This window comes from Monodelphis domestica, chromosome 3 (assembly GCF_027887165.1).
Source record: "Monodelphis domestica isolate mMonDom1 chromosome 3, mMonDom1.pri, whole genome shotgun sequence".
In the NCBI taxonomy this organism is placed as follows: Eukaryota; Metazoa; Chordata; class Mammalia; order Didelphimorphia; family Didelphidae; genus Monodelphis; species Monodelphis domestica.
Window position 1 is genome coordinate 494,860,777 of NC_077229.1, and position 22,615 is coordinate 494,883,391.

Below are 22,615 nucleotides of genomic sequence, written 5' to 3' on the forward strand. Positions count from 1 at the left end.
TCAAGCCACCTTGAGCCCCAATTTATCCCACATAACTAAGGGAGGAAGTTCTTACATTGAGCTGCTGGTAAAGGGGTGGGGCACATAAACATTGTCCCCAGGTGCTGTGGAGAGGGGGAATAAAACAGCCCCCTCCAGCATGAAGGGGCACTCATGTCATGTCTTTGCCAACACCGACCTAGCCCTTACCACTCTTCTTCTGCCTTGGAATCAATGCTCAGTATTGATTCTAAGATGGAAGGTAAGGGTTTGAAAAAAAATTTTTTTATGACGTTATCTAGTATTGGTTCCAAGTCAGAAGAGTGGTAAGGGATAGACAATAAGGGTGTTCTGGGACTTGTTCAGTATCATACAGGTAGGAAGTGTCAGAGGGCAGATTTGAACTCAGGACCTCTGGACTCCAGACCTGCCTCTCAATCTACTAAGCTACCTAGCTATCTCTAAAGTTACCTACTTTGGATGCAATGCAATTATTTTATCAAAGGACTCATTCTAAGTGACAAAACGAATTAGGAAACAAATGGGATTTATTTAAAATGTTATTTGCCAAATAACATTTTAGATAAAATGGAATTATTTAAATTAGTATTCTTGGAAAATATCTCTATCAGCATGGAGGAATGTGTTATTTTTTTAAGCATCCAAATTTAGAAGCATATGTACATATTCCATATTCAGTTAAACTTTAAAAATCCCAAGCAACCAGGAAGAAAATTCATTATATAAGTTTCTTTATTTCTTGGCCTGTTGTGGACTTACATTTAATTTTCATATAGTTTTGAATGTGCCCCAGTTCTTAAACTGAGATTCTTGGAATTGTATCCTCTTCCCTCTCTGCTTGCCAGGAAAAAAATAGAACAAAAAGCAATGAGAAAGAAACACTTAAATTAGAAATAACAAATTTGGGATAGTCCGAAAGGACTTCCTTTGTTCTTCCTTCTTGATGTCTCCTCCTCTTTTTAAGGGAAAGATTTTGAATGGTAATAAAGAAGTTGGTACATTGCATAAACTAATTTTTTGCTTTGGTGGATGTTAAGTTGTTGTGGAGTATATTGTCTAGGTGTAACTCTAAATGCATTTTTATTATATAAAATTGATTTGAATTTTTTGTATAAGGTTTCTAATATATAATTGTTATTTATGAGCCCTAGTTATATATCCAAAAGTAAACATTTTTTGTATTGACCCTAAAATTAAGAACAAATAATTGATATTAATTACTTATATGCTCTAGTAGCTTTTCTTTGACTTTCTAGCATAGAAGAAAATTCTCCTATACCCTAGACATTAAGAGATCGAGATGTTTATCACTGAAAAAGAGTAGGAAATGGGATAGCACAATTTTTCTCTGTCCTTTATTATCAATGTACCTGATAATCTGAGAATCAAAAACAATGAGATTTATTTTGTAATATGTGACACCAATAGAAACATAATTTTTTTTACCACTATTAGGATCCATTTTGTCTATAAAAATAACTTTAAAAAGGATAAGTTCTAAGATAGATATCTCTGATATCTTTGAATTTATTTCTTGATTATAAAACTTTTTATTTCAATATAGCACTATATTAGTAAATACTTATTCTCGTTTGCAAAATGGAGATTACTTCAATACTTTGATGGACTAATTTTTTCACTGATGTGTGCACTGTTTCCAAAATAATAGATTATGACTCCACCACACCTTGAGTAGGTCACTTAACTTTTTTCCTCAACTATAAAATGAGAGAGGGTGGTTCTCAATGATTTCCAAGGTCTCGTTTAGTTCTAAATATATGAACTATAAATCCTTCATTGAAGACGTACCTTGTATGCCAATATACCATTCTCATTCTCTACATGAGTGGGCCATACACTTTTCTGATCACACGTCTTCTGTAAAGTTTTTGCACTTCCCACATAGCTTTTCTTTGATCTTTGGCTTGTTTGTCATTTTAATTCCTCTGAGATTATAGTATTTTGGTATTTATGGCCATATAAAGTAAATGGGAAATTAATGTTAGACAAAGGTTGTTGGATTAGTAATCAGTTTGGAATCATTGAATTCACTGCCCTCTTTCTTAAATGCCATCCAGGTAGAACTCTTCCTGCTTGTTATTTCTGGGCCCAAGAGTTCTTTAATTCCATAAATTTATATTTTCCTATGTTTTCAGTCCACTATATTGTGATTGATTGTTTTTTTCTTCTTCTTGGATTGTGGATAAATATGTGATTTTCTGGTCAATAGAATTATAACTATAGAAGTATAGTGGACATTCTTTAATGGTACTACATCTGTCATGTCTCTTGAAAAAAATGTCCTGTTATCACTTTGTTAAATCATACTTCTAGTAATAGAAGATAATTTGACTTATTTTTACCTTATCAAAAATGTTATTTGCATTGACATAATAAAACCTCATTAATTAAGACATTTTTATTCTGAAATTAAAAAGAGATTTACAGTTGCATGGTCTATAAAAATGGCTTTCATTAATGATGTGAGGTTGTAGGAAGATTTTTCAAACTTCTAAAATGAACAGATATTTTATAGTTATTATCAGGGATTATAGGGACCCATTTATAATGCTAATTATCAATACAATAATTACAAGTAATTGCTTTTATTAAAATAGATTCCCCTCCTAAAGAGGAAATCATTGTTGACATAGCTTGTTATACATTTTAAAGTAATAAAATTTCATTTATTTAAATATATACTTAGTCTATCCAATATTTAGTAAGTACCCCATGTGCAGAACTCTGTGTTAGGTACCAGAGATGATAAATTATTTATTGGATAGATATTCTCTTTTCTTTTCGAACTGAGAATTTATTCATAAAAGGATATTAGTTGTAAGCTCTAAGACACAAAAATAATTATGATACATGCTAATGTATAGCATATGTATTAAAGCACATCAAGTGCAGTGTTAGGTCCAAGGGCAGATTCATGGAGGAAATGACTATTGAATTTTAAAGTAGTGATTGAAAGAGGGCAAAAGGAGAAGTGGGAGGGAATACAAGAAGAGTATAAGAAAAAACTAAAAGCCTATTGTCTAAAGTAGGCCAAATGAGCAACATTTTCTTATATTTTGATAAAATGGAAAAATTAAACATCATTTTCTACAGAGAGTATTATATTATTTCAGACATCAGTACTATCTTAGCCTGTTAATTTACAGTTTGCTTATATGAGAAAGAAACAAGTTAATTCTCAAAAGGTTTTGTTTTCTTGGAAATTTTTAATCAGTATTTCCCATATGTACATTGAATCTGATAGCAGTGAGAAAACTGGAATAAATGCCAATTTATTTTGAAACTCATAATTGACTTAGAAAACCAGTTTCTTGAATTCCAATTTCTCTTATTCCTAGTTTGGATTTGTGGCTCCTTGCTGGATTTATAGAATCTTAAAGATGCAATATGTTAGAGATCAACAATTCTAACTCTCTAATTGAACTTCCAATCCTGTGCTCTTTCTACAACAGTGCTAATTTGCATGGCTCACATCTGTACCTTTAAAGCTAGCAGGTAACATTCTGTAGAAAACTGCTACCATTTTTCATATAGTTTCAGATCTTGTTTGGCATTCTCATCTGAAAAACACCTCTTTCCCTACCCCTTCCCCCAAATCTATTTTACTCAGGAAACCATCTTACAGCTGACAGATGGAGAATGTGTACTGAGAACAGCATGTAAAAGTTATCCCCTTCAGCTTTACACTTGTCAAGATATTCACAGATTTTCCAGAAGAATGCAAAAAAGTAGAAGCCTTAAAATATATTCACTGTTCCTTACAATGAAATGTACTTGCTCTAGCAGTAGCTTTATTGCAAATTTTATTTTTAAATGACTTTGGGAATAGATTATAATGTTATTTAGAAGTTGGACAGTGTATACTTAGATGAAAAATCAATTTTTAATTTTCCAAATTTTCTTTTTAAATGCAATTTCTCATTGTGGGCATAAGTAGCTCAACTGCATGCAAAATTACTTGCTCCTATAATTAATTTTAAGTGATAAAGGTAATTAGACTTTGATGAGAGCCAAAAAAGGTGTTCTGTATAATCCTTTTTGTACATGGAAAAAATCGAGAAATTTTTAGAAATAAAAATAATGCTTAGAAACAAAAAACATATCTACCTAAATCATCAGCAATTAAATTTTTCTTTGGAAAAACTTTGATACCTACATGGATAAGTATAATCTCTATCACCTAAGCACCTAACACTACTTGTTCACTTTGGAGTTCATATCATTCATTTACTAGAAATATGAACTTTGAGCTATTTCTTGAAATATTTCTCTGCATCTGGCAAGAACATGTGCATCTGTCTGAATTTTATCCCATCATAACTTATGACTTTCCATGTTTGCTTGATAACAAAGAATAAATAAAGCTCTAAGCCTAACAAAAACAATGAGAATTCCTAAGTGAACAGCTAGCTACTGAAGAAGCTTCTCTTTTCTTGCAAGTAATTCCTGTTAGCACTTTTTGGGAGGGGAGAATGATTCTTATTCATAGTGACAAGATAGAAAAAGGAGGCAAGCCAAGGTAGAAATTTAGAATCCCAAAATGACAATTTAATCTTAAATAAATATTTATTAAGCACCTACTAGGCACACTGGGAGATACAAGGACAAAAATGGAACAGCCTTAGCTCACATAAAGTTTTTATTTTACTAACCTGTACATAGAAAAATATAAAACAAGGTAAATAAAGGGTATAGAAAAAATTAATAATTGGGAGCAGTTAAGTGGCTCAGTGGATAGAAAGCCAGGTCTGGAGTTGGGAGAACCTGTATTTAAATCTAGGCTTCTACATATTCCCAGCGATATGACCCTAGGCAAGTCACTTAACTCCAATTGCCAAGCCCTTAACTTGCAGTTAAGATGGAAAGTAAAAGTTTAAACAAACAAACAAATTTAATAAATACTGAGAATATCCTGGAAATGTCTCTAGAGGATGTGGTACCTGAATGGAGCCTTGAAGAGAAGGTAAAAGATTCTAAGCAGCAAGGATAAAGATAGAGTACATTTCAGGTGGGGGGGCAGTATGGGAGAGGAATTGGGAAAGCATGCAAAAGCTTGTGTAAATTCATGGAGTTAGGAGATGGTGTATTTGAGTTAGAAAAGAATTAATTTTGTTTGACTGGAATATAGATTATTGTGAAATATGACCAGAAAATTGGTAAGAGAAACTGTTGGAAGCCTTAAATTTCAGACTTAGTTATTTGTATTTCATGTGAGTAAAAATGGAGAGCCACTGTGCCTTGGGAACATTAATTTGAGAACTTTGTGGAAGATGCATTGGAGAGAAGAGAGTCTAAAAGCAAGGATATAAATTAGAAAGCTATTATAGTAGTCCAAGTAAGTGATGATGAAGGCTTGAAATTGAATGTAGTTGCTGTATGAGTGACAGGAAGAGGATGGATTTGAGCAGTATTATGGAGAGAGAACTGATACTAGGCAACTGATAGAATGTAGAGATTGATGGAAAGGGAAGGGTAAAGGACAACTCTGAGGTAACTTCGGGATACAAGTTGCTGCCACTCCAGTGAGTTTGTAAGTAGGGTAGGCTTAGTGAGAAAGATAATTCTTTTTGGGGAGTAAGGTGAGTTTGAGATGCCTGTGGATTATTCAGGAGGAGATGAATGACAAGCCGAAGATATTTAATGAGTTCAAAAGAGAAGTTGTTGTAAATATTATTCAATTTGTTTACAAAATCACTAGAATGTTGACTAGAAATGCTTGTGCTACTTCCTACATTTGAATGTGAGCTCCTTGAGAGCAGGAATTGTTTTTACCTCTCTATATTGCCTAGCACATAATAAGCAGCTTAATAAATGATTATTGAATGATTGATTGATCTCTTAAGCCACCATGCACATTTCTTTTGCTTTTAAAGCCCAGGAGCCTATTCTTTCTTATTTTACATACAATTCTAATAACTTGAGCTTCAACCCTTGAGCCCTTTGCAGGTATGAGATTAATTATTATCCCAGCTCCAAGTAATTCATGGTCCAAAACAGTGATCTCCAAAGTTAGGGGCAAAGGGTTGATTTTAGGGGAATATGATACTCATGAAAGGATAGGAAGATGGGTCACATTTCACATCCTTTGTCCCCTGAGACATGCCTCAGACAAATCACTTCATCTCTGTTTGCCATAAGTTTCCTTATCTGTATAATTGGCACCTACCACCAGGGTTATTTGAAGATCAAATGAGATAATGGTAAAGAGCTTTGTGAGTGTCTGGCACATAGGAAGTGCTATATAGATGTTGGTTATTATTACTATTAACTGTGGTCATTCTTTGATTTGTCTCTTATACTTTCATCTTCATGTCACCCTCTTCCCTCTCCTACAACTGACCTCCCATGTGGCTTAACTGGTGAGAGCCTCTCAGTGGGGTTATTACCTTACCAGAACCAGGCTTTCTCAGTAGCTGCAAAGAAAAAAACTTCTTAACCTTTCTCCTCCAGTTTACCCATATTCAGAACCCTTTCCCTCTCATTACCACAGAAACAAGCTTTGTGCTAAGAGGCAGAGAGTTTTGTTGTTGTTGTTGTTTTGCGGGGGAGTGGTGGGGTGGCAGTTTGTGTGAATTGATTGGTAAGTAAGGCCACAAGCCCCTTACCATTTGGGAGTAAAGATTGAACAGTGCAGGCATTAGCAGGCATGGATGGATTTCTATTTGATTACCTCTACCTCTAAACAGACTTCTTATTTCTGTCTGTAGCACTTCTAACTTTCTAGTCACCCAGGTTTACAACCTAGGTATTACACTTGACTCCTCACTTTCCCTTGGCCTACGCCCCAGTCCCCATATCCAGTCAGTTACCAAGTCTTGCCATTTCTACCTCCACAACATAATCCATTGCTCTTCATACAGGGTCTCTTCACCCTAGTTCAGCGTCTCAGTTCCTCTTACCTTTACTTGGACTATTTTCCTGATTTCCTTGATTTCAGGTTTATTCCTCTCCAATCCATCTTCCACATCAGTGCTGAAATGATTTTCTAGAGCATAGATCTGACCATGTCACTCTTTACTCATTAAACTATTGACTATGTTGACTTTAGGATTTATCTCATCTTTTAATTTCCTTTTTTGTAACATTATAATTTATAAAATAAGTATACAACTCTATTTGACAATATGATAACAGATTGATGATGACAGGACTCCAGGGGCTTTTTCTGGTCTGAGCTTAAATTTCTAGGATTAGACAAATCCAGTTTAATTCAACAAGCATTGAGAACCTGCTATGTTGAAACCACAGTAATCAGTGGCTGGGGGTACAAATACAAAAGCAGAGCCATTTTTGTCTTCAATTACTTGCTCAGGGAGAGAGATAATATCTACACAACTCTTTATATAGTACATGGAAAACTGAGGAGGGAGAGAACATTAATGAGTGAATCAAAGAAAGCTTCAGGGAAGATGTTGAAATTGAAGTGAGCCTTAAAGAAGAAAGAGAACCTGAAGGAATCCATTTGAGAAATAGGTGATGCAGGTACACAGACTGGAATATTGAGTTCAGGGAACAGTTTGAGCTCATCCTTCTTTATTTTTATTAGTGTTTGACATAATCGATCACCTCTTGTATATTCTCCCTTCTCCAGGTGTTTGTAATATTGCTCTCTTCTGCTTCTTTTCCTGTCTATTTAGCCCTTCTCCTCAGTCTCCTTTCCTGGTTCTTTATCCATGTCACATCCACTAATGTGAATATCCCCTAAAATTCTGACCTCAGTCCTCTTTTCTTCCTTTAATATTATTAATAATAACATTATTCAATAACAATAACAACAATAATAGCTAACATTTAGGTAATGCCTATTATTACCCACCTATTGTGCTAAATACTTTACAAATTAGCTCACTTATTTTTATATTATCTTATTTGAGCCTCACAACAACCTTGGGAGATAAATGCTCTATACTATTTCATTTGATGATCTTATTGGTACCATGGGTTTAATTTTCATCTCTATGAAGATGATGGTCAGATCTATATTTATTCAACCCTAATCTCTTCTGAACTGCCTATTACCCAAGTTGGTGTTACCTTTGACCACTCATTCTACTTTATCTCATGTAGTCTGTGGTAGAATCTTGCCATTTCTACCTTCATAACATCTCATATGATACAACCACCTCTTGTCTAGGCTTTTGCTATAATTTTCTAACTGGTCTTCCTGTCTCAAATCTGACTCTAGTCCATCCTCTGCTTATCTGACAAGGTAATTTTCCTAAAGAAGCAAGCCTGATTCCTATTCAATAAGCTCCTTATTGCCTCCAGGATCATGTATAAATTGTTTGCCAATTACAGTTCTTTATACCTTTCCAATCTTATTTCTTTTTGCTCCCATTCATTTACTCTATGACCAAGCTACCCTAGCCTAATAGCAGTTCTTGAATAGTACATCTCATCCCGTTTTTCCCTTTGTACTGGCTGTCCTCCACTTCTGGAATGTTCTGCCTCCTCATCCCCACCTCTTAGTTTCCTTTGCGACCTTATACATAAGGGAATGATCTGATTCTTAAAGGAAGCAAAGGAAACTAAGAGGTGGGGATGAGGAGGCAGAACATTCCAGAAGTGGAGGACAGTCACTTTTAGTGCCCTTTGGGCATAGTTCCAAATTGCCCTCCAGAATGGTTGGATCAATTCACACTCCACCAGCAATGCATTAATGTCCCTACTTTGCCACATCCCCTCCAGCATTCATTACTTTTCTTTGCTGTCATGTTAGCCAGTCTGCTGGTGTGAGGTGATACCTCAGAGTTGTTTTGATTTGCATCTCTCTGATTATCAGAGATACGTAGTAATTTCTTAAGAAATGTTTGTTGACTGATTGACAGATAATTTGAAACTGAATGGAGTAGTCCAGTTGAAAATATAGAGATGTAGTGATGGGAAATAATGTTAAAGTAAGGTGAACCAGAACCAGATGTACCATTTAAATTATTTAAAAATTATATAAATTTCATTTTAAAAAACTTAACGCAGTCAAGACATTCTTCCTTGCATTTCTCCAATTACTGAAGCTGTCATTGAAGTCCATTTCTTTCTATATCCTCAGAGATAAAGAACAAGTAATTGACATCTTATGTAACCTGCTTTTCTTTAAGCTTTCATTTCAGCCTTCTTTTTCCTTCCATTTGTCCTTTGTATTGGGTTGTATTCTTCATCTTCTTTAGTATTCCAACCTTTTCTCAAATAATCCATATTTTATTGTTGTGCCAGAATTCTAATTGAGGTCCTTATTAATGCTAATTGCTCTTCTTAACTATTAGAGTAGTTTTTGATGTATTTTCAAAATATTTTCACTAACTTCTCCCTACTTTTTAAGAGATGTTTATCAGAGATCCTGCTTCTTGATTTAAAGATAAAGGAATATTATAAGTAAAATTGGGACAGGAAGAGATATTAGTGTATAGCAGGGATGTCTTTGCAGTGGATGGCTCAGTATGAAAGTAGAGATCAGGTTGTAGTAGGCTGTATACATAATTCTATATGTGTCCAGAATGATTAGAATTTATTCTTAGTCAGTGGAAGCAGGATCTGAATTCTTACTTGGCTATTGTTAGTAATATGTACTTGTGTATTATTAACTTTGGCTATTGATTCTCAAGATGTTAGAATTGGAGGACAACTTAATCTTAAATTATTGATATATTTGTCCTTCCTAAATGACTTCATATTTACTTTGCCTATATTTTATATTTACTTTCCTGTGTAAATATTTCCATCTAGGAGAAGTAAGCTTCTTGAAGACAGGAACTATTTAGCTTTTATATTTGTATTCTCAGCACCTAGCTTAGTACTCATAGGTGCTTAATAAATATCTGTTCAATTGAATTGAATTATGAACTTTTTGTTGATTACATACTGAAAAAGTGACATATACTTTACTAGCAAATTTATGTTAACATTTACAGTCTTGTCTCAACCTTTTACCTTCCCCTTTTACTCCCCCGTTTAAGGAAGGAATTATAGTCTGTAAAGGGGCCCATTCTATTCATGCAACTGAGAATGGTTATAGAGATAAAAATATATACATATATATATATATATACCTTCCTTTGGGTTTTAAGAATACTAAATAGACTTTTTGAGAATAGTAAGATGAAGGCAACTAAAATTCTATAAACAAAATTTGCTAAATAATAAATTGTCAAATTTTTGATGAGGAGTTTTTTTTTTAATTTCTGAAACTACTGATTTATAAAGTTTTTTTTGGGGGGGTGTAAAGTTGAGTCAGCAGGTATTGGACTTATTTCAAGTGTGTCAGCAGCAATCCTGTGATTTGAAGAAGAAAGAACTCTGTCGAACACAATTGCAGAGAGAAATCCAACTGATATTTCCACGTATGTTTTCTTTTATGTATCCTTAATCAAGTATATATTTCAAATTTTAATACTATTTGATAATTAAATTATTTTATAATTTCATGGCTTTTTTTTTTTTAATTTTAGATAGCAGACTCTTCTTGGTTGGATCCTCATTAAATGGATTTGGTACAAGGAGTAGTGATGGTGATTTGTGCCTGGTTGTTAAGGAGGAGCCAGTAAGTAACTAAATTTTTTTTTAAAAATTTCTGTATCAAGGTCAGTCATACAAAAATATAAATATTAATTAATTTATGCAATGATGATCTCATTAATAACTTATTTTCTTGCTTGTATGTAACTTAAGAGAGTTGCAATAATGCTGTCTCTCTTAAGGCACATTTAGGAGGAATATATCAGGAGTTATAGAACTATCAATATAAGATTTTAGGGTCAGAAAATGGTAGTTACTTTTGCGCATTTTCCTGAGACAGCTTCTGTTTTGGAAGGTCATTGAACAGTGCTATAGTTTATAGAAAAGAAAAGATTATTAGGTAAAAAAATGTGCTTTTTCCTCCAAATTTAGATTTTTGAGTTATTGCATATTATAAATATTTATTTTCTTTGACACTCAAAAATACTTTTTCATTATTTGGGGGGAATAAAAAACATTTGAATAATAAGAATTTTCTTTCATAATTTCCATAATTCATCTGACAACAGTGACTTCTAATAACTGCAAGTTGGAAAAATGACTTGTTTCAGAAAAAAACTGATATATCTTGAATATTTAGAATCATGTAAAAAGTGAGAAAATACCTTTGGATTGTTTAAAAACAAGAGATTTGCAGAGAAAGCTCAGTTAAGACTGCATTACCAACCTGGGCAAGTCACTTAAACCTCATTGCCTAACTCTTACTGTTCTACCTTGGAATCAACACACAGTATTGATTCTAAGATGGAAGGTAAAGATTTACAAAACATAAAAAAGAATGTATTACAAGGGAGCAGCTAGGTGGCTCAGTGGATTGAGAGTCAGGCTTAGAGGCAGGAGGTTCTGGGTTCAAATGTGACCTCAGATACTTTATAGTTGTGATCCTGAGCAAGTCCCTTAACTCCAATTGTCCAGCCCTTACCACTTTTCTACTTTGGTGATTCTAAGACAGAACAGTATGGGTTAAAAAAAAAAAGAATTACAATTTAAGGTTTCCCCTTGATTTTTGTTGTTAACCCATACTTTCTTATCTTAGAATTGATATTATGTATTGGTTCCACTGAGGTAGGGGCTAGGTAATTGGGGTTAAGTGAATCTTTGAATCTCTTGGCTTGGCTCTCTATCAATTGAGCCACCTAGCTCTCTGCTCCCTGCTAACCTACTTCTCTAATAAAAAACTGACATGTTTTTCCTTGTAAGTTTTGCCATAAGTTATTCTCTATTTTCTTTGTGCATCAGACTAGCTTATCAGGCATCCTTTTAAGTAGAACATTCTCTTAACAGATATGCTTGATGATCTACAATGCAATGATAATTGATGTTCTTTTTTTAAAAACCCTGACCTTCCATCTTAGAATCAGTTCCAAGGGAGAAGGTAAGGGTTAGGCAATGGGGGTTAAATGACTTGCCCAGGGTCACACAGCTGGGAAGTGTCTGAGGTCTCATTTGAACCCAGGACCTCCCATTGTTGGGCCTGGCTCTCAATCCACTGAACCACCCAGTTGCCTCCAATTGAAATTTTTTTTTTTAAACCCTTACCTTCCATCTTGGAGTCAATACTGTGTATTGGCTCCAAGGCAGAAGAATGGTAAGGGCTAGGCAATGGGGGTCAAGTGACTTGCCCAGGGTCACACAGCTGGGAAGTGTCTGAGGCCAGATTTGAACCTAGGACTTCCCATCTCTAGGCCTGACTCTCAATCCACTGAGTTACCCAGCTGCCCCCCAATTGAATTTTTAATGATAACCCAGAGGCACTATTAACAGTGATGGCGAATCAATGGAATAGGTGCCAAAGATAGCATGCTGAATGTTCTCTGTGGGCATTTGCCCACTTCCCCACACCCACTGCCCCCCAGAGTTTGTTACTAGAAAGACAGACGGACTTGGGCAGAACTGCTCCCTTCCTCCTTTCCACAAACCTGTTGACATTTTTTCACACACACACCACCCCTCTGTCTAGCAACCCAATGGGAGAACTTCCTCCCTCCCCATGTGAAATAATGGGGGGGGGGCTTGGGCACAGCACTCAGTCTTGGGGGGAGTGGAGTGGGGACAGAGCCTAACAGTCTATCTTTAAAAGTTTTATCATCACTGCACTATAAGAATCTGAGATTTTTTCCTTTATCACCAAATAAGAATTGCATTAAATTCAATATGGTTTAATTGTATTTTTTCCTTGAAAATTGGTAAGCCATAGTATAACTCTGTTGACTAGAATTGTGTATTAAAGATGTATTCTCTAGCTGCAATAGATTGTGATTTTTATTTCCTTGAGGCATTAAAAACTGTTATTTACTCTTTAAGCTTTAACTTGTTATTCATTAATATTTCTCATTGAATTTTATGGTCATTAAACTATGAATAACTTATAAAATATAGAGTAGTATTCTATTTTGTAGAGATATGGTTACCTTTCACAATTTTATTAGGTGAAAGGAACTATATGATTGTTTTTCAGATACACCAGCAAATTCAGATAAAAAATTTAAGATGTGATCTAGAAAATTTTCAGATTTATTGGATTTAGGATTTATAAAAACTTGAAAAAATAAAAACTCACTTCTGTTACATTTTTTCTTTGAAAATGATGCTCCCTTTAAAGAGTAGGTATGGAGAATGAAAGGGTATAGAAAAATGTATTTACAATTTTTTAATATTTGTTTCAGGTAAATCAGAAGACTGAAGCAAGGCATATACTCAGCTTAGTCCAAAAACATTTCTGTACTAGACTTTGTAAGTCCCAGATGCTTTGAATTCATATGTAATGCCTAATATTACCCTAATGTAAATAATATGTATTCCAGTAAAGCTAATTCTATTTTTTCATTGAATTCCAAAATAATTTTATACGTGAAAAGTGATGATACATTTAATATAAGTATTTAACTCATTGTACTATGGGGCATATACCAATATATATTTATTTTTCTGATGTTTACCATAATAATAATAACTCACATTAATAGGGCACTTTAAATTTTGTAATACAGTCTCTATATATATACACTACATGTTTCTCATTTGACAGCTACTATATTGTCTACTAGAGGAGGTAATATGTACATGAAGAGCTATAAAAAATAGGTCACAATATATCTCTTATGGTACACAGATATAGTAGCTTACATGGTACAAACACATAACTGTAATCCTGCCTTGGTTGATTAAGAAAGACCCAAGGCTTTATCTTGGGAAGGACTGTCTTCTCTTACTTTCAAGTCGTGACCATAACATCTATGGGTTTAATTGCCTCTGTGCAGATTACTTTGTGATTTTTCAGTTCAGCTAATCTCCCTCCTGAAGTCTAGTTCCATATCACTGACTGCCCATTGGACATTTTGATCTGGATGTCTGAAGTTTCTAACTCGACATGTCAGAAACATGTCTTATCATGTTTGAAATAGAATTTACCTTTGCCTTAAAACCTATTTGCTTCCCATCTTCCCCTATTTGTGTTTGTGGCATTACTCTCCACAACTCTTTACTCTCTCCCAGTCCATGGTCTCATTTAATTGCCAAGACTTCTTGATCCTACTTCCACAGCAGCTCTTTTATTCAGTTTCTCTCTTACACAGCCATCCACCTCGTTCTATCCCTCATCACTTTTCACCTTGATTATTGCAGTAGCTTCCTAATTGGTCACCTTGCCTCAGTTCTCTCCTATAAGCCTTTCCATTCTCCACATAGTGATTTTCCTAAACCATGGATTTGACTGGGTCATTGTCCATCCTTATTAAACTCTGGTGGCTCCATCTTCCTTTTAGGATAAGATAGAAATTCCTGTTTGGCATTTTAGAAGCTGGCCTCAGCTGCTTTTCCAGCCCAATTATAAAGTACTACTCTTTAATCCAAACGGATTGTCTTTCTTGCTTTTTTCTGCACTTTACATTCTGTTCCTATGCCCTGGCTTTTCCCCATACCTGGATTCTACTCTTTCCTTGCCTCTTACTTAGTCTCTCTCAAAACTTATTGCAAGTGCAGATTTCTTATCGAAACCTTTCCTGATCTCCTGAGCTGCCTTTCCTCTTTAAAATTACCTTGTGATAGGTATGTGTTTTGCTCATTAGAGTTTACATTCCATGGGGTCAGAGTCTATTTTAGTTTCTGTTTTGTGTCCCTAGAGCCTTGCATAGTGCCTGGAATGTAGCAGATGACTTTATAAGTGTTTCTTCTTTGATTGATTGAGAAGGTAGCATTTGATTTGTATTTAAAATTTAAAAAACACTGTACAAGAATGGGGTTGTAAGAATCAGGCAGTGGCTGCATTTCATCCACGGGGCAGTAGTTTACTGACTCCTACAGTAGAAGGAGGGCTGGACTTAGAGTCATTATTGGGGTTCATATAATTTCATCCACTTACTTGGGTGACAGTGGCAGCTGGGTGGCAAGGGTAGCTAGATGGCAAAAGGTATAGAGTTCCCAGGCCTGAATTTAGGAAAACTCATCTTTTGGGTTCAAATCTGGCCTCAGACATTTACTCTGTGACCCTAGGCAAGTCATTTAACTCTGTTTGCCTCACTTCCTCATTTGTAAAGGAAGCTGGAGAAGGAAATGGCAAACCACATTCCAGTATCTCTACCAAGAAAACCCCAGATGGGTTCATAAAGAGTTGGTCACACTTAAAACAACTAAACAACAAAAAATCATTTAAACTTTCTGGCCTCATTTTCCTTGAATGAAGGGGTTAAATGAAAGGGTTGAACTAGTCTGATAAATCAGTAAACATTTATTAAATGCCTATGTACTTCTAAGAATTTTTTCAGTTCTAAATCTTTCATTCAGTACCTGTTTTCTGTAAGGTGTAGGTGCAGTGATATAGTCATGGGTATTTTCTTCAGAAGAATTTAAGTTCTATGTGAGTAGGGATTGTTTAATATTTCATATTTGCATCTCCAATAACTAAAATGATGTCTAGCACCCATTACATGTTTAATTAAATGCTTTTTGATTGACACACCATAGATTATCACAAATGTTTATTCAAATGGGAAGAATACAAGCACTTATAATAAATAAGACAAGAATGTGAAATATGAAATATGAAAAAAAAGAAATTTTTAGAAAGGAGAAATACTTTTTTGTTAGTGGGTGGGAATGAGATTTTTCATGGATGAGATAATGTGAGAGTTGGATCTCAAGAAGGGCATGAGGGAATGCAATGTATAAGAGAGGGTAATGGGGAGAAAGAGGAAGCCATTTGACATATAGGAGGTGGCATGACCAAAGGGATAGAGACAGGAGAAATATAGAGGGAAATTAGTCATTTGTTTGGAACATGGTCTTACATGAAGAAGAGTAGTATGAGATAATGCCACATGGGTAGGTTAAAGCCAAGGGCAGTGAACTCCAGGCCCTGGAAAACTTGGAGTAAAGGAAAACCTTTAAATTATTGCCTTGCTAATTGTATAATGGGCATTTCCCCAACAATATCATCTTCCTTTCTTAATCAGCCACCACTCTACTGTTTCTCATATTGTAGGAACTTTTCTTTCAATCAGAGACCTTGTTCTTTTTAAACACTGCTGGTTCTTCTACTTCTCTGCCCCTTATCCATCAATCAACAAGCATTTAAAAAGGATCTGTTATTTTTTAGACACTGTACTATAAAGATTAAAATTAGGGAATGTGGGGAGACTGAGGCAGGTAGAAATTAGTTTCTCTCTGCAAGGAGTATTATATTTTTTAGAGGTTTATTAAAGGTTAAAGATTAAAGAAAATACAGAATAAGAAAAAACATGTGCCTAGGCCAGAGGCCCAGGCCAGAAAACCTCACATCACAGAAGAGATGCATCTGCTCCAAAACGGAAGTCCAAAAGAGAGCCCAAAAACCTTTGCCACCAGCTTAAATCCTTCCTCGATCTCGGCCCACCTCAGAATTCCCGTGAGATTACAAAGCATTTTGGGGAAGTGGAGCAAAGGCTTGTGGGGACTGTAGTCCTGTATTTGAGTCTATTTTTACATTCCTCCGTTTGATCGTTTGCAAAAAAAATAATTTTTTTTCCAAAGGATCATGAAAACATAATCAATTTAAAGATTACAATAATTTGATGATAAGAGAAAAAAACAAACCCAATAATTGCCAAATGCATTGACAAAAAGCCAGTTAGGGGGCAGTCCCCTTTGGCATGAAAGTACAGATACAAATAAATGTTCAATCAACCACACCCAAAGTTCAGTTTTGTGCAACTTGTGGTCTGGAGGCTTCTTCATGGTGGCTTCTCCAACAGTTCAGTTCTAGATTCAGAGAGGTAGCATCTTCTTTACCTAAAATTCTTCTCAAAAGGAATTTAAACTTTGCAATTTAAGTAATGATATATTTTTTTAACATTCCCCCCGTTAAGAGGGTGATTAAAAAACTGGGATCACTTAGGGATGCATGGCTGAGGTATACGAATCAATTGGCAAGAGATATTAAAAAGATATCAGAAAAATCCAAATAAAAAAGAAAAAATTTCTGGATGAAAATATAGACTATCAAAGTCTTATGTGTAAAAATTCCAAGTAAAAGAAAAATAAATCTATAACAGGTCCTTGAATCAGGGCCCAATTAAAATGATCTAAGCAATGATGCATTTATCCAGTCAGTAGCCAGGACTACAGAAAGTTACCACACTATGAGAGGCAGAAAAGGGGACCAGAGTATATAAGCCAAGGTTCCGGGAGCCAAGTTTGAGGTACTTGATAGAATGTGGAACAAGGAAGACCTGCTTTTAACACATGTTAAACAGCTGCAACCTCGAACCCCAAACACGTTCAAGTCCTCTTTGTCTAGGCTCAAAGTGACATCAATTTCACCAGGATTGGTTGGTCTCTTTGACCTTATGCTCTATTGGCACTATGCAGTGGCTCTTTTGTGTATATCTTGTCCTGGAATCAGACAGAATCATTAAGCAAAGTCCCATAATTTATTAAAATAATTAGTGGCATCGTTTTTATAGTCACAAGCTTTTTAGGGCATGCATTAGCAAATGTATTTCAAACTTGTAGCATTGAAAAGTCAGAAAGTTAAAGAAAATTTTAATGCTGGTGACATGTGCTTCAAATATAAAAAGGAGAGAAAAAATAATAAAAAAAACTGAAAAAGTATATTGCACATGCAAGAAAAATATAATAATAAAAGAGCTTTAAAAATTTCAAAAATATAGCTTATAATCATTGACACTCTGTGTCAGCTAAGAAAATATAAAATGCAAGGCTTTCTCATCAAAAATGATATCCATTTCCTCTTAATATCTAGCCATGCTCCACTGTGAGTAGAAGGCAAATGAATTGAACAAGGTTAACAATTTTTCATTTTTAAAAAAATACAGTAGTACAAATATGTAGATATCAATATCCCCAAAATTCTCAATAGCCCAATTAATTACAATAGCAAACAAACACACTTTCATATTTCACATAAGTTGCTGTATGGCATTTTTAAAACCTATGAATTGATGGACATTTGTCACAATTTTTACAAACATAGCAATCTTTCAACCTTGGTGAATAAAACATATTTTTTAAACAAAGTAAAACTCATCTTGGGTTTAGAACATAATCAAGAAATCTAGATATCATTCTGGTGCAAGTAAAGTAGTGAGCTGAAGAGTATAAATAAAGGGGTGCTCCTTTTTCTTGGAGGCTTATAGGGATACAAATGCCCTGAGATTAACTGCCCAAACTTCCATTCACATATTTAGAAATGCGGGAAGGTTGGGGGTTATAAAATGTATTTCACTTCAGCTACTCTTGGCCTTACCTTGTGGTAGGGGCAGACAAAAATAACCAGAGATTGTTTTAAAAAATTACAAAAATCATATTTAAAAAAACCCTTAAAATCATTTGAGATATTTAGCACATTAAATTTTCCAAAGGTTGTTAATACAATTATAACCAGTTCTGAAGTCCATCTATCCTCAGCAAAATAGAAAAAAAGCTGTTTTTTCATATATAGGCTTATTCACAATAATATTTGTTCAGCACAGTTATAGGGGAAAAACAACAGAATTTCAAAACTCAGTACATTCCAAATAAATTCAATCAACCTTCAGTTCAAAGCAGAATAATATTGAATCCAGTAATATATGAACTTAAAATCACAAAGTTAAACCATAACAAAAAATGCAATAGAATACAGAGATTTTTATAAACCATTGGAGTCTGAAATGCCTTAGAATATAGCCTTTAGTCTCTTCAAAGTTCATTGGGTTCTTATCCATTTAAATGCCTATTGTCCGAAGGCAGAGTGGTAAGGGCTAGGCAATGGGTTTCAAGGGACTCGTCCAGGGCCCCATAGCTGGGAATTATCTGAGGCCAGATTTTAACCCAGGACCATGCTCTCAGTGCCCTGAGCCACCCATTTGCAAATTCAAAGTTGAATCTTTGGGCTGAATCTTTCTTCTGGCACGCAGGTGAAATCAATGAAATTACCAGAACAGTCAAAAGGTATCCTTTTAAACAGTACTCAGGCAAAGGTTTCAGACACAATGTTTTCAGTTCCCTCTCCTTAGGTCACATTCTACTAAAGGTATGTAATATGGCCACAGATGATTAAATACAGGATGGACACACACACATGCACACGCACATGCATGTACTTGCATGACAATTTGAAGGGTGACACTGAAAACCTGGGGAATAAGGAAAGAGTTGATACTCAAAACTAACTAAGCCATGAAGAGTTTGTGAGGGGGGAGTAAGTATAATCATCCTGAGAAAATAGTGGGAAGGCAAATTGTGAAGGATTTTGTCTAGTACTGCAGAATCTCCTGGCTCTATGTTCTTAGCTTCTATTTAATTCTCTTTTTTTCTCCTTTTGCCCAAGCATTTACATCACATGAGGCTGTAAGTTTTGTGTAAGGAAATTAGACTACTGTTGCATTATAGACCATGGAAGTTTAGAGTTAGAAAATAATAGAATATAGACCAAGAGCTGGGTGGAACTTCAGAGGACTTCTAGTCTGATTTTATTTTTTATAGATTTGGTTCAACCTCTTTATTTTACAGATAAGTGAATTTTGAGGCCCAATTAATTTTGGAGGTGAAAAATACTGTACTATGAGTTTCCTTAATGAATTTGAAAAAACTTAAAGGATAAAACTGAATATAGGAAAATAGTTTGCCTTTTCTCCCTACTCAGTTTTCTTTGTACCAATCTTATTTATATACATACTATATCTCTCCAGTAGAATGTAAGCTTGAGCACAGGGATAATTTGCATAGTCTCTATAACTGTTGGCTAGTGTAATGCTTGCACATAATAGACATTTAATAAATACATATTTAATTTAATTAGAAATTTGAGTTTTTTATTATATTCTTTTTGAAACCTGTCATTGTTTTCTATTTGTTTGTTTTAATGTAACTAAATAAAGGCTGACAAAATGTCAATTTTTACTGCCCATTTTGTAGAATTGGGCATTATGTTTAGAAAGTTTTTTGGGGGGGTTGATAAATTTCTTTTTTTTTTTAAACCCTTACCTTCCATCTTGGAGTCAATACTGTGTATTGGCTCCAAGGCAGAAGAGTGGTAAGGGCTAGGCAATGGGGGTCAAGTGACTTGCCCAGGATCACATAGCTGGGAAGTCTGAGGCCAGATTTGAACCCAGGACCTCCTGTCTCTAGGTCTGACTCTCAATCCACTGAGCAACCCAGCTGCCCCCGATAATTTCTTTTCAGAATAAACATAGATTTAATGTTAAATTTTTAAAAAATTGAATACTACTTTAACCCAGTTCTTAATTCTGAGCAGAATTTTTATTTAGCTATTCTGGAAATGGCATTAATCCAGTGAAACTTATTTAATTCATGTGCTTTTTTTTTTTTTAAATGCTTTTGAAATACAGACTCAGGATAGGCTTGTCTTAGAATTAGTGCTACTGATTGCTAGGTGATTGGTGTGACTTCCTGTTGTTTAATAAATGAGGGTTCTTTTGTTAATTCAGCTAGCATTCATTAAATGTTTATTATGTGCTAAGCACTGTTAACCTCTAAAAGTGCAAATGCAGATAAAAAGAAAAGGTAGTCCTTGCCCTCAAAAAATCTTGCATTCTCTTGGCTGAAGATAGTTCATAAAAATCAGCTGAAAAGCAGGGGAAGGTATAGATGAAAGATTAGGCAAAAATTGTTTCAGAGACAAGAGCCCTAAACTGAATAAACTCTGCTCTCTTTCATATTACCTGTTCACTCTCTCTCTTTTTTACTTTGATCTGTAAAATGAGTGTGTGGGACTAAATCTCTTCAGGCCTTTTCTAGTTTTGACAGTTAATATGATGAAATTTACCAATTATTGTGGATATACGTGTATATCACCTGGCCTTGGCAGCCAAATACTTAAATAATTACTACTTCTGTTTTAGAATGAAGTTAGTAGAACTTAGTGAGTATGGTAGGGGGGACATTATATGAGTAAAACCATTTCACAATGAAATACACTTGAGTAAGTTTTTCCTTAATTATGTTAGGGTGACCATTGGACATAGAATTAAACTGCTTAGCGGAATGACAGGTACTCATATCTGATGTAAAGAAAGTACAAATAAGAGTTTCAGGCAAAGTGCTAATTGACTTCTGAGGAAGGAGAGGCTGTTAATATGTGGTTTGGTCCCCTTAATTTTCAGCATTCTTTATCATTTAGAAAATAAGGTTTCAGCCTAGAAAATACTTAAATTATGTGCAAGGAACTTCTAGCAATAAGAATTATAATAAGGTTTAAAAAATATTCACAGTTTTTTTCTTACTTCTTCAGCAGGCTACATTGAGAGACCTCAGCTGATTCGAGCAAAAGTGCCAATTGTGAAATTCAGGGATAAAGTCAGGCAAGTAGTTAGTAAACACTGTCTTTTCATTTGTTTTAAATCATTTGTGGATAACTTGCTACATTGTAATTTTTATTTACTATTGGTGAATATTGTCTTATGAATTTTCAGAATTTCCTTTTATTTTTTTTTTAAACCCTTACCTTCCATCTTGTAGTCAATACTGTGCATTGGCTCCAAAGCAGAAGAGCAGTAAGGCTTAGGCAATGGGGGTTAGTGACTTGCCCAGGGTCACACAGCTGGGAAGTGTCTGAGGCCAGATTTGAACCTAGGACCTCCTGTCTCTAGGCATGACTCTCAATCCACTGAGCCACCCAGCTGCCCCCTAGAATTTCCTTTTATTGAATCATGCAAACTCCTTTTTATTCAATGTATGTATGTATTATGTATTCAATCTGAATACAGAGTACAGTACTTTTGTTTCTAGGATGTTATGTGTTCTCATCAGTGTTTTATGAATTAGATACTTTTACCAATTTGAAAAAACATCCACATAAACTAAATTCATATTTTGACTTGTTAAATGATCTAAAACCTTTGAAATATCCAGCATTACTTTGCATATTTTTATTAAGAACAGAAATTTGAAGAGCAAAATTTTAGATTACAAATATAAGCATGCTTTCCTAACTGAATGTGTTACATAAGTTGTAAATACAGGTCTAAGTTGAAAATCCAGAATGATATACTGAATTGGGTTATGTGATGCCATTCACCAAAAAAACCTTTTATTTCCTAGAATTACTTAGCCTTGTGTAGTAATAAGCAGTCTCTTTATGTGATTTGCTAGACTACAATACTAAGAAGGTAAAGTCATAGGTAGAATTTGCCCCCTGTACTATATATTAGCCTAGTCCCCATTCTATCTTTGGTTAAGTGCTATAGTCAAAATAAAATATAGTAAGACTGAAAAAAAGATGATCATTGCAAATCCATTATCACTCATGAAAATAGAGGTCCAAAAGCATCTTCTTAATTCTTATATACAAAAGGGGGTCTATTAGTTGATACCAGGGTTTTTTTTTTTTGGAGAATATTTCAGTGCTTATAATGTGTTGATTGTTGTGAATTATGATTTGATTAAATTTTTTTTTCCTTCCATAACGTCCACACACAATTTTCAGTGATGGAGGAAAAAAGTGAAAAAAAATTAATTTTCATCTATAGTATTTAAGTGGGGGCCAAAAGTTGAATTTTATATCTTGCAGCGCATATATATATCTCCTATAATTTTTGAAATTATGCTTTGTTTTTTGCTACCATGGAATTGATTCAGTTTTTAT

General features: G+C 34.6%; 1 protein-coding gene across 9 annotated transcripts in view; it reads left to right on the forward strand.

Annotated features, from left to right (window-relative positions):
* TENT2 (terminal nucleotidyltransferase 2) overlaps positions 1–22,615 on the forward strand; it is a 119,968-nt gene that overhangs the window by 35,508 nt on the left and 61,845 nt on the right. For 7 of the 9 annotated variants that reach the window (XR_001628494.2, XM_016431331.2, XM_016431329.2 and 4 more), the window contains 4 exons: positions 10,244–10,358; positions 10,467–10,558; positions 13,200–13,266; positions 21,263–21,332. Coding sequence is in view for 8 of the 9 variants with exons in the window: in XM_016431331.2 (XP_016286817.1) it covers positions 10,244–10,358; positions 10,467–10,558; positions 13,200–13,266; positions 21,263–21,332 (344 nt within the window). In the remaining variant the exon portion in view is untranslated. The remainder of the gene's footprint in view (positions 1–10,243; positions 10,359–10,466; positions 10,559–13,199; positions 13,267–21,262; positions 21,333–22,615) is intronic. The other 2 variants (XM_016431330.2, XM_056824816.1) reach the window with 1 other exon arrangement.